The 14,463-nt window shown below is 37.8% G+C and overlaps 1 protein-coding gene across 1 annotated transcript in view; it reads right to left on the reverse strand.

The window, feature by feature from the left end:
- Positions 1-14,463, reverse strand: part of LOC129228512 (muscle-specific protein 300 kDa-like) — a 143,514-nt gene that overhangs the window by 19,225 nt on the left and 109,826 nt on the right. Inside the window, exons 5-7 of the mRNA XM_054863195.1 lie at positions 12,920-13,087; positions 11,701-11,868; positions 3,569-10,627 (exon numbers count right to left, since the gene is read on the reverse strand). Coding sequence (XP_054719170.1) covers positions 3,569-10,627; positions 11,701-11,868; positions 12,920-13,087 — 7,395 coding nt within the window. The remainder of the gene's footprint in view (positions 1-3,568; positions 10,628-11,700; positions 11,869-12,919; positions 13,088-14,463) is intronic.

Raw genomic sequence — 14,463 nt, forward strand, 5'->3', positions numbered from 1 at the left:
TACCCCCTGTACACTTTAAGCGCAATATTATCGAATGATTACACTTATTGAAAAATCATTCAAGCAGAAAGTATGGAAAATAGAGATGCATCTAGAGATATTAACCAAAATGCATCCTTTTTTTCACTTAGCAGGTCTCAATATCAGCGCAAAAAATGCTCGCCTTTATTTACTGAGATGTGAAAAACGAAATGAATTCAAAGGATTTTCATGTACACTGAAAGCAGGGCCAGATTTGGTGTGGAGGCCCCGAGGCAACGAAGAAGTGGAGGCCCCTAATCAGGGTTCGAAAAGGTCATCATATTTTCGAAAATATCCGATACTTTGATATATATCCGAATATTTTGATATATATGTATGTATGCGATATTTTCGACATGTGAAAGTTAGGATATTTTGTAAAAATTTTACTGTGGTGGGCGGGGGGGCCTTTGTTGTGGAGGCCCCGGGGCAGTAGCCCCGCCTGTCCTCCCCTAAATCCGGCCCTGACTGAAAGAAACTTCACGGTTTTGTGAATCAATAAATTTTTGCCTAGTTTGTGAGCAGACTTGTGTGATGAACAGGTTCTAATGAAACTAGAAGAGAGCTTGAAAGAACTAATCCATAGCTTCAACATATTAAACAATTCAGCTGTGTGCTTTTCCGGTAAGTTTAATGAATGTGTTCATGTCAAACTTTATTGGAGAAATGGAATGACTCTGGGATGTTTTTACTGTCTTCGGATACGTCAGAACAACTGCGAGCTAGCGCAATATGATTTGTTTGACTTCTCAACATCAGAGTACTCCTTAAGAAACGCTTTTCCAAATCGTGTAATAAACGCACCTCAATGACGAGTTGCTCCTCAAATTTAGACTTGAGGGCAATGAAGAAAAAAAAAAAAAAAAACTACAGAAACTGATTGAAACATTATCTGAACCCCCATCGAAAAAAGTACATCTCAACAGATTGTGATCGATGATGAAGAGGATGTGCATCTACTTTTTTTTTTTTTTTTGCTGTTTTTGTCTCAAACATTCAAAATATTTCCTTCCAGAAAAGTGCCAAAATCCGTCTAATTTGTATATTCAGCTTTATTATATATATTTTTTCAACAGAGGAAAAATGGATACCTCTTAGATTCGTACTTTTTCTTCACGCAGTTAGTGAATGTGATACCACATCTTCCCATGCCTGGCTAAGAAAAACAAAATTTTCCGGTGTTTTTCAAACGAACTGGTATAAGGTTGACCAGGCCACGATAGCTTTCCTTCCTGAAGTGAGTCCCGAAGGTGTAGAGATGGAGCTGGTTGCTCTATATGGAAATGAAGCATCCTCCAACATCCTGCGACAGTATTCAGTCCCACCTGTTCCTCAAAGAAGCATGTAATGCAACTGTGAACCGTCTTTGTTAGTCTTAAACCAAAAGAGTATTTTCGCTCCATTTGTATCGCAAGTACCGACAAGTAAACAAATGGTTGGCAGAGGAGAAGGACGCCTCAGGGCGGAGTTGGTCGAAGACCTACATACATTTTGAGATTCGTCACCAATTACTACATTAAACGATCCAGCCTCACCCGTCCTTTTCAGATTTCTCTCATGTTAGTGCAAGAAGGGATATTTGGGAATAGGGATAGATTGTAGTTGTTGTAGAACTGATCTTAGCTGCTCAGCTTTGTGCAATCTGCCATTTAAAAAGATTGCCCACAACATCTTTGCAGTCTAATCGACAAAAATGAAAAGAAAAAAAAAAGAAAAGAAAAGTAATAAAATGGAAAAAAATCGACCTATCACTACCTTCTTTTTTCGATTCAGTTCGGTTTGTTCAGTTCGGAGTATATTGTTATTCATCAAATACACCATAAAAAGTAGGACATTAAGTGTCGTTAATTTTTAAGATACTTTTAATGATAAAACTTAATACAGTTCCACCCTTCTGAAATCATTCTGTTTTTTTCTTTCGTCTATATATCTTATTCTAATCGAAAGTGTTTTTCACTGAAAGTCTTTTGTTCAAAAATATTACCTATTCAAAATCAAACTCGGTAGATAACTTTCCAGTCGAAAAACGAAATACGGCCGAAAATTCATCAATGTGAAAGTCATAGATAAGAAGGGGAAGGAATGCTTACTTTACTTGCATAGGATTGTCAACTTTTGGCCTATTTAACTTTTCTATTACCGCTCTGTTTTGCCAGCACACATAACTTATATAAACACACATTAGATTCTTATTATATCATTCTTTGCCCCCCTTTTTTAGAATAGGATCGTCCATATTGTCTTGAAAAGAGTTTTGTCTCATTTCATCAAAAATCGAATTTTCCGATTATTTGTCTGTTTTGCAATTATGAAAGAAATATTGAATCTACAGACTTCGTTTTTGGCTTAAATGAAAACCAATTAAATGTACTGTAACAGTATACCCAGATTTCTTTTCAATTAGAGTGGGAATTCATGTCCATATTTTGCGTGGAATGTGATCGAAGCATATATTTTTTATTTCTGGCCAAAAATGGCCAATTTTTGAAGTACGATATCTCCTAAACTATTGGTCGTACAGAACGCCACTTGAGCTTAAATTGTTCAAAATTTAATGTGCTTTAAAGCGGATATCCACATTTCAAATGAAAAGTTGAATAGTTTAGGAGTTATAAAGGAAAAACTAAAAATAGAGTTCGAAAATTTCGCAGTTTTTCGCGAATCACGCAGCGAGCACAGGTTGTTGAAAATTACAAACTTAGATTTACACTACCCTAACTGACACAAACAACACATTGAAAAATCAGAACTACATCACGATTTGCGATTTTAATGTCTAATATGACTGGACTATTTCGGAGTTATGCATTTTCAACTAGTTTTCAGAATTTGAATTTTCCTGAATTAATGTCATTTCTAGAGAGAAAAAAACCCTAGGGAGAAATCGATTTGGAATTGATAATTCTGATCGAAAGTGTGTTTTCTAAGCACATTTACTTAACCTTGATGGATTTTTTTTTTTTTTCAAATCATACCTCAAATTGTATTGTAGACTTAGTTGTTAAACTTTTAATTTATATTTCACATTTTATACTGCGCAAGTGAACATTTGATAAGGAAAATACTATATGCAAGCAGAAAATATTGGAAATTCTAGTTTTAATCATGCATACAAAATACTCTGAAGAAATAAAAGTGGTATATTTTTTAGTATGGTGCTATAAATTTCATGCATATATTTTCTAACATTTTATAACAAAATTGTAGCAAAAGAATAACACAACAAAATATTGCTAAAAAAGAATGTCACTTCATTACAAAACAACTTAAAGAGACTACAGAATCAATAACAATTAAAAATCAACAAGACAAAAAAAAACGACTATTTGTTTTATTGCCAATTATAACAAAAATATGAGGAAGATAACACTAATGTAACGGAACGAAAATAATGGGCAAAAATAAAGCTGCACACTCATAAGCAAATAAACAGTAAACGAAACTTCATGCTGTTGAACCAAATCATAACTCAAAGTAAACCGCAACTCAAGTGCAAACTTCAACTAAAAATAAGCAGCCGAAAGACTTGACAAGTATAGGGACTGACCTCCCTCCTTTCAAGTTCTTGGACAAGTAATTCTAGCTGTGACTGGAAACGTTCTCTTTCCACCCCAAACGCTTGAACTTCACCTTGAGCTTTTTCCAACTGTTTCTTCAATTTTTCAGATTCTTGTACCATCTTCTGGTTATCGGCTCTAAGCTTTTCAATGTTCTTTTTCAAAGTAGGAACTTCTTTTTCTAGCCTCTCCTTCTCCACTAATACGCTCTTGTCGACATTTTTTTGAGTTTTTTGCTGGTCAGCTTTCATTTGTTTATTCTGTTCCTTAACTTTCTTGAGTTCGATCTGGCATTCTTCTAGTTCTTTCTGGAATGCAGACAATGTGTCAACAGATTTGGCCAGCTCAGATCTGAGTTCTTGCTTTTCCACATCTCCAGATTGAATGTGTTTTTCTATCTTGTTAAGCTCTGCTTCCATGTTCTTTCTAGCAGCATTCAAATCCGCACTTAGTTTTTCTTTCTCTGCCTTCAACTTGTTTATTTCTTTCTGATCTTCGCTGATTTTCTTCTTCAAAACGTTCATTGCTTCCGCTTGCTGGTTGACTTCGGAGCTAAGTTTCTCGTTTTCAGTGAGCAAACTTTCCATTCTTTCTACCAGTTTCTTAGTGTCAGTTTCTGAGCTTTTTTGGACCTTCATCTGCTCTGCTTTGGCAACTTTGAGACTTTCTTTAAGTTTCTTATTTTCGTTTTGAGCTTCATCACATTTTTTCTGCAAAATAGAAGTGCTCTCGGCCATTTTATTTAGCTCGGACTTGAGCTCGATGTTCTCGTTTTCAGCAGCGGCGAGCCGATCTTCAACTTTTTGAAATTCACTTTCGACTGTTTTCTGGGAATGTAACTTCTCCGTCCGTAGCTTTCTGTTATCTTCTCTCAGCTGTTTCAGTTCAGAGATATATTTTCCAACTTCTTCTTGCAAGTTGGACACAGCTTCATACGCTTTTGCAAGTTCGTTTTTGATTTCGCTATTTTCAGCTGTTTTGTTTTCGATCGTGTCTTTCAAAGTTTTGATCTCGTTTTCCATATTTCTTTGATTAGAATGATGAGATTGTTTCAAATTTCTATTTTCTTCTTTTGTAAAATCTAACTCAACTGCGATATTTTCTAGCTTCTTTTGCAATGCAGATAATTTTTCATGGTATTCGCTAAGTTCAGATTTTAATTTTTGATTCTCCGATCTTTCGGTTTTTATTTCAGATTCCAATCGCTGAACTTCACTTTCTAAAGTCTTCTTAGACTTGGCATCAGCTTTTAGTTTTTTATTCTGTTCTTTTAATTTTTGATTATCAGACTGGTTCGTTTCGACTTGTTTTTTCAAATCAGATACTTCATCATAAGACTTCTGAAGTTCTAATTGTAATTCTTTACTTTCAAGTGTAGTATTTTGTAATTCCTCTTCCAATCTTTGCAACTCCGATGAAATGGTTTTTTGAGTTGAAGACTGTTGGTCCTCCAACGTTTTTACCCTTTCTTTGAACTTTTGAAGTTCTTCTTTTGTTTCTTGAAGCATTTTCTCAGAACCTACTAATTTATCTTTTGCATCGGAGAGATCTTTTTGAGCTTCGCGATACATTTTGCCAGTTTCTGATACAGTTTTTTTAGAATTCTCAAGTTCCGTCTGAGTATCAGAGAGTATTCTTTGATTTTTGTTAATAACATCTCGCGCTTCTCCCAATTCTGTTTGAGCATCTAAGTACATTTTCTGAGTTTGCTCCACAATTTCTTTATACTCCGAAATTTGGTTTTCATATTCCCTACCGTTTTTCTCCAAGCTTTCAAATTTTCTCTTCAATTCCCGCAATTCATTTTCCAATTTCCTAGCTTTTTCGGACTCGATCTTTTGTAAATTTTCGAATTCCTTAAGCCTCTTATTTTCAACAACCATATCATCTATTTTCTTCTTGATGTCGGATATAGTCTCTTGACAGTTCGAAAGCTCTGTTCTCAAGGCCTTGTTCTCTTCGTTAATGTCGTACAAGCTCTCTGTTTTCTGAAGTTCACTTTGCAACCTATTTTCGGCTTTTTCGAGCTCAAATTTCATCTTTTTGTTTTGTTCCTGACTTTTGCTTAATTCATAAGACTCATCACTAAGCTGCTTCTGTAAGTCCCTTATTTTTGCTTCGTAGCTTTTCATCCTTTCCAGTGATTGGTCCTTTTCTTGAGTCATCTCTTCTAGTCTGTTTTTCAAATCGCTTACCTCTGATTCCACGTCCTTTTTCGATTTCTCCGCACTTGAACGCAATTTTCGGATTTCATCTTCCTTTCTGCCCATTTGCAAACTGAATTCTTTTATTTCCCTTTGCAAGTTGCTGATGGCTTCATATTGTCTTGACAGTTCCTTGCGCAATTCGCTATTTTCGTTCTGACTGCTCTCCAGCATGTCTTTAAATTTCTCTTTCTCAGTATCGACCAGAGAATATTTCTCCAAGTCATTTTGGAGCTTTCTATTTAACGAATCTAATAACTCCTTTTTTTCTTGAAAATCATTGCATTTCTTTTGAGTCGATGCAAGTGTATCATGAGCCTTTTCCAGTTTTCTTTGCAAATCTTCATTGTCTTGAAAGAGCTTTCTGATTTCGGAATCTTTCTTGCTATAATCAGTAATCTTTCTTTCTGATTTTTCTAGATCTAGTTTATGTTTCTCGTTTTGCTCTTCAAGTTTTTTGATAGAAACATTCAGATCATCTCTTTGCTTTTGGACATTCGATAGATTTTCGTAAGCTTTAACTAATTCCATCCTAAGCTCTTTATTTTCGGCTGCAGAGTTCTGCAGTTGATCGGAAGATTTGTTTATCTCACTCTCCAGTTTATCCTTGAGCGAATCTATTTCACACTTCAATTTGCGATTTCTTTCTTCATAACTCATACAAACATTTTGAGAATCTTCTAACTGAAGTTTCAAACTAGAAACCTTTTCATATAGACCACTCAATTCTGATTTCAACTCTTTATTTTCGGCAGTTAATGTCTGGAGCTGATCTTCCATTTTCTTAATCTCTTTGTCCTTCTCTTGAGAATTTTCGAGTTTCATTCTGAGCATACGGTTATTTTCTTCGAACTTCTTTAATTCGGAATTCGATTCATCCAATTGTTTCTGTATATTGGAAACTTTTTCATGCAATTTCTTCGTCTCTGCTCTCAAATCAGAGTTTTCTGAATTGGATTGGTATAATTTATCCTCCATTAGAGACAAACGGTTTTGCGCTTTCTGACTTTTCTCCAAATCCATTTTCAGCTTATTTATTTCATCTTCAGCTTTTGCAAGGTCATTCTGATATTTATCCAACTGTTTTTGAATACTAGATACAGTTTCGTACGATTTCGCAAGCTCGATTCTAAGCTCCTTCTTCTCTGAATGCGCGTTCAGTAGTTCCTCTTCTACTTTGATCAACTCACTCTCAACTGTTCTTTGAGATTTGGCTTGGTCCGTCTTCAGTTTTATATTCTGATCTTCTACAGTTTTTAATTCCCTTTCCAGATCATCTAATCTTCTTTGTAGGTTCGAAACCGTCTCGTAAGTTTCGGCTAGTTCCATCCTCAGCTCTCTGTTTTCAGCGTTTGCGTTGAAAAGTTGCTCTTCAATCTTTTCCAATTCGCTTTCCGCTTTTTGGGATTTGATCTGTTCGTTGCGTAACACTTTGTTTTCCTCCATCAGAAGTTTCACGTCTTTCTGCAAATCGTCTAACTGCTTCTGCAACGTTGATGCATCTTCGTAAGATTTGGCAAGTTCAACTCTCAAATCACGAATTTCAGAATTAGCGTTGAGAAGCTCTTCCTCGGCTTTCAGAAGTTCTGTCTCGAAGGTTCTTTGAGAAGTGGCTTCTGATTTAAGTTTGCGATATTGCTCCTCTTTCTTCTTCAAATCGCTCTGAGAATCTTCTAACTGTCTCTGTATGTTTGTGATAGTTTCCAAAGATTTTGAGAGCTCTCTCCTCAGGTCCTTATTCTCCCCTAGGGCTTCTTCCAGCTGTTGCTCAAGTCTTTGGAATTCTCTCTTTACTCTCTGTAACTCCATATGAGAATAATCCAGTTCTACTCGTGACTTCTGCTGATACTCCTCCGTTTTTCCCCTCACAGTCCGATGGTGATCCAATTCTCCAAGAGCTTCTTGCAGTTTGATTTCTAGTCTGTCCTTGTCTTCATTGCTTCTGCGAACGTCAGCTTGAGCCCGTTCGTATTTCTCGCGAATTCTATCGATTTCTCTTTGCATTTTATCCAGCTCCCCTTTGCTGCTCGATTGATCTTTGAAATGTCGCGACAGAGATTGCTCTGAATCTTCAATTTCCTGCTTGAGTTTAGAAACTTCAACCTGAAGCCTACTGTTCTCGGCCACTGTCTTGTGTAGTTCCGCTTCCGATTTATGCAGCAAAGCGCGTACGCGTTCAGTCTCCGCTTTCGCGCGCTGCAAATCGGTGTCAGATACTTGGTGGCTGGATTGCAAGTTATCTATTTGAGCTCGCAGCTGAGAAAGACTCGATTGAAGTGCTTTGGCTTCTCCTTCATAAGTGTCTCTTTCTTCCTGTACTTTCTTCAAATCCGCTTGTGTTCGATCATATCTGTCTTTAACTTTCTCAAGTTCAAACTTAACTCTTTCCACTTCTTGCTTCTGCCTGTCTTCCGACGTAGCGTGACGCTCAGCTTTGAGCTCGGCAACTTCTAGGTCGTGTTTCATTCTTTCTATTTCCATATTATGCTGATGCTTCAAATCCTGATGTTTTTTCACCTCGTCCTTAGATAATTCAAGTTTGTTTTTCAATTTATCTATTTCGTTCTTCAATTTAGATATTTCGTCCGAAAAATGATCCTTCTCTCTTTCAATGCTGCTCTTTTCATTTGTAATCTTGTCCAACTCAGCTTGTAGCTTCAGATTCTCGGCATGAGATTTTTCTTTATCCCTCGAGCACTTATCCAATTCCAATGTGACTTTTTCACTTTTTTCTTTGAACTTATCGATTTCATTTCTCAGGCCATCGATTTCGAGAAGAGCTTTTTCTTGGGCAGTATGATGTTTCAACATCTGACTTTGATATCGCTCTACCTCCGATTTCAAGTTGCCATTTTCAATTATGAATCTGTCCTTTTCCGTGTGCAATCTATTTAGCTCGCTTTGAAGTCTTTCAGTCTTCTCTTTCAGAGTTTCGACTTCGTTTCTCGATTTCGATAGCTCTTCTTGCGATTTTTCGTGACTCGTTTGTGTCTTCCCGACCTGTGCCTGTACCCTGTTAACTTCATTTCTCAAACTGTCCACCTCCGAACGCAAAAGTTCTAACTGAGTTTGGGCCTTCCGCAGCGAGTCCTGCGATTTATCATACTGTTCTCTGACGACATTCAGCTCCATCTGACATCTGTCCAACTCACTCCTTAACTTCTCTTCCGATTCTTTTGATTTAGATAACTGATTCGAAGTTCTTGAATGAAGTTCTCGAAGCTTTTCGAGTTCATCAAGAGTAGTTTTATACTCCTCTTTCGTTTTGTTGCCCGTCAATTGCGATTTTTCTAGCTCCAAGTTTAACTTTTCCATATCTGTATGCATTTGATCCAATTTTGCCTGAAATTTGTAAATATCCGAATGAGATCTTTCTGATTTTTCTAAGAGTTTTTCGTACTCTCTTCGTGACGAATCCCTGTCTTCCTGAGCTTTCTGGAGTTGATTTTGAAGTTTTTCAACAGTTTCCCTAAGTGATTTAGCATCTTTCTGAGAACTATCATAATCATTATAATACTTCTCCAGTTGATTCTGAGTTTTATCTAACCTGTCTTTGATGACATCAAACTCCGCCTGGCAATTTTCTTTCTCTTTAAGGGCTTTAGCCAGCTGTGTTTGAAGGGAATCCGTCTTTTCCTGTAGCTTATCCAGCTCCAAGTTGCAAGAATCTTTTTCTTTCTGAAGCCTTTGATAAGAGACCAAAGTCTTCTCGTACTTTTCTTGACTTTTCTCTGCTTCCAGTTCAATTATCTCTTTCTCCTTTTGGAACTTGAGGGCGCTCATCTGAGACTGGCTCAGCTGCGTCTGCAAGCTCTCTAGCTCCGTCTGCCCCCTTTCACGTTCGGCCTGCATTCGTCGAATTTCGGCGTTAGCCTTGTCCAATTTTTCCTGAATTCTATCACAGTCCATCTGCGCCTTGTCCAGTGCAGATTGTGTTTTTTCGTGCTGGGACTGGCTCTTGGAAAGAGATGTCTGCAGGCGATCCAGTTCACCTCTCAGCTTCTCTGCTTCTGCCAGCGCCGAGTCCCTCTCGCTTTGTGATCTGGCGACAGTGGCCTGCACCCTGTCATATTCCTCCTGTATGCTCTCCTTGTCTGCCTGCGCGTTCTCCAGCTTCGCCTTGAGACGATAAATCTCCCCCTGTGAGCGCTCAATTTTTTCTTGAAGTTGCTCAACTTCCCCCCGGGAGCGGTCCTGCTCGGCCTGATGCATGCGGTACTCGGCCTGGACTCTGCGCAACTCGGCCTGGGCCTTTTCCAGGCGATCCTGCATCCTCTCCAACTCGTCCGACTGGTAGAGGGTTGGTTTTCCGAAAGGATTCTGGGAGGAGGAGGATACCCGGTCGAGGTCCGACTTGTACCGTTCCGACTGCACATCTCGCATGCGCTCGTTCTCCAGGGCAAGCCTAGCAAACTCACTGCGGTTCCGTTCCGTCTCGCCGGCCAGCCGGCCCATCTCGACCTGCATCTTCTCGAGCTCGGCCCGCGCCTGGCCGAGCTCGGACTGCGAATTTTCCAGCTTCACCTCGATTCGGTCCTTCTCTGCCGCCGCCTTCTCCAGCCTCACCTGTAACTTCTCCATTTCGCTCTCCAGGCCGTGCATCTTCATCTTGTATTCGGCCAATTCCCGCTCGTGCAGTTCCCGTTCCTCGGCCTTCTCCTGTTCCGCCCGGTCGCGCTGCTCTCGGAGTTGGGAGATCTGCTTGTCCTTGTCGCCTATGGCCTCCTCCAGAGAGGACAGGGCACCCTCGGAGGACGAGTGGTGCGCCTGCATGGCGGTGAGGCGAGCCCGCGCCATATCCACCTGGTTGTCCTTTTCCTTCAACAAGTCCTCCAAGTTCTCTATCTGAAATTAAAGAAGGAAATATGTGTTAGAATCATAAGGAATAAAAGTGTAGAGAGAGTGAAGTCCACTACTCTTGAAGCTAGGATACCAAGTCACCAGATAAACTTTAAAGTAAAGTATTGGAAGAAACCAGGTTTCTCTAACTAGTTTCATACAAAACGTGTCAACCATTCGTCGTAGTTGAACCACGTAACTTGAGATTTTTGACTCAGTTTTTCCTAAGCCAAAGATTGGACTTGCTGCCTCCAGTTACTAACTCTTGCTCATCGCAGTTCTAGAGCTTGGGTATGCCACCTTGCGATGATTTAAGAAATTAGCCAAAGAGGTCAAACATTGTAGCGTGGCGCGGACAACGCAGCTGTCCGGTTGGACAGGTTTAAGTAGGTGGGACTTTGTGTAACCTCTTTCAGCAACCATTGGCCGGAGACTGCAGCGCCTCTTATAGTTATTTGAATCTCAAATTAGTTTTATTATTTTAGGTCTTGAATGTTCTAAATTATATTAGCAGATTGGTTTTATTATAGTAATGGTTGACGGATGGAAAGTGCCACTTTTAGCAAAGAACTTTAAAGCATGTTATGCAAATTAGCAGCGTATAGAAATAAAGAAAACTTGCTGAGTGAACTGGTACCTATTTTGTTTGTAAGTAGTAGGGCTACAAAGGTTGTAGCGATGAATTCCATTTCTGTAAATAGTATGTTTAATAATACCGTTTGATTTTAAGAAATGCTTACTGATACCCCAGTCAATAAAGAGTTTATATCGGAACAAGTTAGGGACAAGCTGAATTTTTTGTCAGTTGTTAGTACCTAGTGAGGGGAGTTTTTTTCTCAAAGTCCCCGCCCTTCCCCATTGAACTCCCTAGCCACCTCAAGTATAAAATTACAAGTTTTTCAAGAAACGCTTATTTCTTTGTTAAATTTTATTCAAATCTTGTAAACGTGACACTTTTTTTTTTAATTGAGAAATTACTTTTAGACTGACTTATTCTTCAATATCCTCAATATTTTGCATTATTTGTCGCAGTACATAAAAATATATTTAAAAATTCGAAAAAAAAAGATACAGGGTACCTTCCTCTGAAGAACGTTAATTTTCCTGTCCTTTATCTCCATGTGATCCCTTAGCTCTTGCACTTCCTGCGTCAGTCTGTTACGCTCTTGTGTTGAGGACATGGTCTGTTGTGTCTTCTTCTCAATCAACTTATTTTTTTCTTCCAAACGTATCCTCAACTCCTCAACCTGTATGAAATAAAATCAAGTATGCCACTATAAACAGAAACAAAACTATTTTGTAACATGTCGAATCTGTCAGAAAATGAATGTCAATGAATAGGAAAAAGTTGATCTTCAAAACATCAACGCAAGTAGATTAGACGAAATAATACGATTTAAGATCAATATAAGTAAATTATTTCAAAACAAGCATCAGAAATTCAATTTCTGAATTGAAATTGCGTTCCGGGGGGAATTTTATGAGACACCGAACCTACTCAAGTTTTATAACAAGAACATGGAGTTGTATTTGGATGGGATGGGTTAGTAGAAGAATATCAAAGAGATCGCTTACGGTTTTGTACTCAAAAGACCAGGATTGAATAACTGAGCAATGAGTTTACAAATTTAATTTCTTACAAATAAATGAATGTAACATGAAGTATGTAGTTAGGATTTATTTGAGATTTGACAGTTCTTTGTATCAAAGAAATTACACAAACGTACGTTATCATTAAGGAAATATTTAAATTGAGCCCGAAAACAAGCCCATTAAGTTTAGGAAAATTACAATTTGCTTCATCTGAAGTTGAATTACATTTCGTAACTAATTTACTGCCTCTCAAATTAAAGTTAAAGGTTGAAACATACTTGCTGATATCAAAACGCATATAAAGATACGCAAATTTCGTAAATTTAATCATATGAATTTTGGAAACGATGGTGAAAATATTTTACATCAAACAAGCTTCATATCTCCCAAAACTTTCAAACATTATGACAATGACTCAGGAACACATGCGTAACTACTCCAGGTTACAGCTAAGTGAAGAAGTATTATGCCTACCAAATGACTATTCATTATCAGTTTACTTAAGTAACAATGACAATTACCACTCAAAAATAAATAATTAAAAATTGGTGCCGCCTACTGTCCAAATTAATGCATTTTCCTGTTCCACTAAAAGATATATCGTTCGTTATCTTTTTTATGCAGATTATTTCTTTCCTAGTCAAAACTCATTAAAGACTTAACATATCGCACTGATACGTATTAAGTAAAAAACTGAAGACATACATCTGCCTGCAGCATGTTGTAGTGTTCTTCCTTGGCGCAAAGGGACTCCTTAAGTACAGCTATATGCCTCTGGTAGTCGTGGTGCTGCTCCTCCAAAGTCTTCATCTTAGCACTCATTGCCATGATTTCCTGATCACGACGATTCAACTCGATCCGCAACTCTTCCATCTGCAACAGAAATTACCAATTATTCATCACAATTACCAGTATTAGGCTATAGCTCTGGAGTTCTTAAAGCAGGTGCCGCGGTACTCTGGGGTTACACTGTTAAAAATTCAGGAAGATTTTCTGGTAATTGTTACTATAAAATGGCGGACTTACAGAATCGCTGATTTTTACGGTAATTTATACCAGAAAATAAGCGGTCCCAGCTCCAATTGGTTGCTGTGGCCTACCGAGGAAACTAAAATTTTACAGTAACATATGATTTTTACGGTAATAGTTACTGGCAACATGGATGCCAGTAACAGTTAGAATAAATTTTCCGAAAAAATTTTAACAATGTACTCGGGGAGAGGCAAGGGGTGCCGCGAAGTGTCTGCGGTAGTCAACGATAATAGTATGTTTAATATAATAGGGATAGACCAGGATGGCGTGAGAAATGTCTAATTCTTCAAAGGATGGCATCCTTTATGACATCCTAGAGACAGATTAGGCAAGTATGACATATTTAAAACAAATAAATGAATAAAGGCTGTCTGTTAGGAGATCGCACTTGGCCTCGTCTTATTTCAAGAGCTTTTATTTTCAAGATCATGAAGGTTCGATACGCAGAGAAAAGTTGGCGAAGATAGGGTTTCAATAAAGAAGGCAAATCTTGTAATTTTACTTTTTCTCCAAATAAATGCAGTTACAGCTGGAATTGAAACATTTTAATGATAAATAATCAAATAGGGAAAATATATTTGGAGTAGGGTAGACCGGGTCACGTTTTCTCAGTGCCTTTTTTTTCAAAACGAATTATAACTGGAAAGCCAACAGTCATAACAGGTGGACTCCATACTAACTATAGGAAAAAGGTGTAATTAAACGTTTTTTCGCGTTTTTTTTTTTTTTTTTTTTTTTTTCCAGCGGAAAACAAATGAAAAAAAAAAATGCAGTTATTGCCCTTTACCTATTCACGGCAGTAATCACAACATCCTCGGTGCATGGGCTGATTTGATAGTCACATTGCAAGTGCTTCTTCTGATAAGAGGTTAATTTCAGATTCAATACTCAATTTGGCGTTGCATTTGCAACGACAATATGTTGACAAGTTTGCCATCTTTATATCTAACACTGATGATTAATTTTGCTAAAAACTTGTCTAATAATTAAATCACCAAATTTGAGTTAAATATGTTTTTTTAAAGGTATTTTACTTCCTAACTCTATTCATGCATTATTCAGGAAATCTGCTGCACAACAGTTACTCACCACTTATATTATTTTCTTTACTCAAAGTCAGTAGCGGCGATTCGGGAGGGGGGGCACCCCCCACGTTTTAGGGTTCATTTATTTATTTTATTTCCAGCTTAGATATCAAAACTAGAGATTATAAAAAA

Source organism: Uloborus diversus, chromosome 1, assembly GCF_026930045.1.
Source record: "Uloborus diversus isolate 005 chromosome 1, Udiv.v.3.1, whole genome shotgun sequence".
Classification (NCBI taxonomy): Eukaryota; Metazoa; Arthropoda; class Arachnida; order Araneae; family Uloboridae; genus Uloborus; species Uloborus diversus.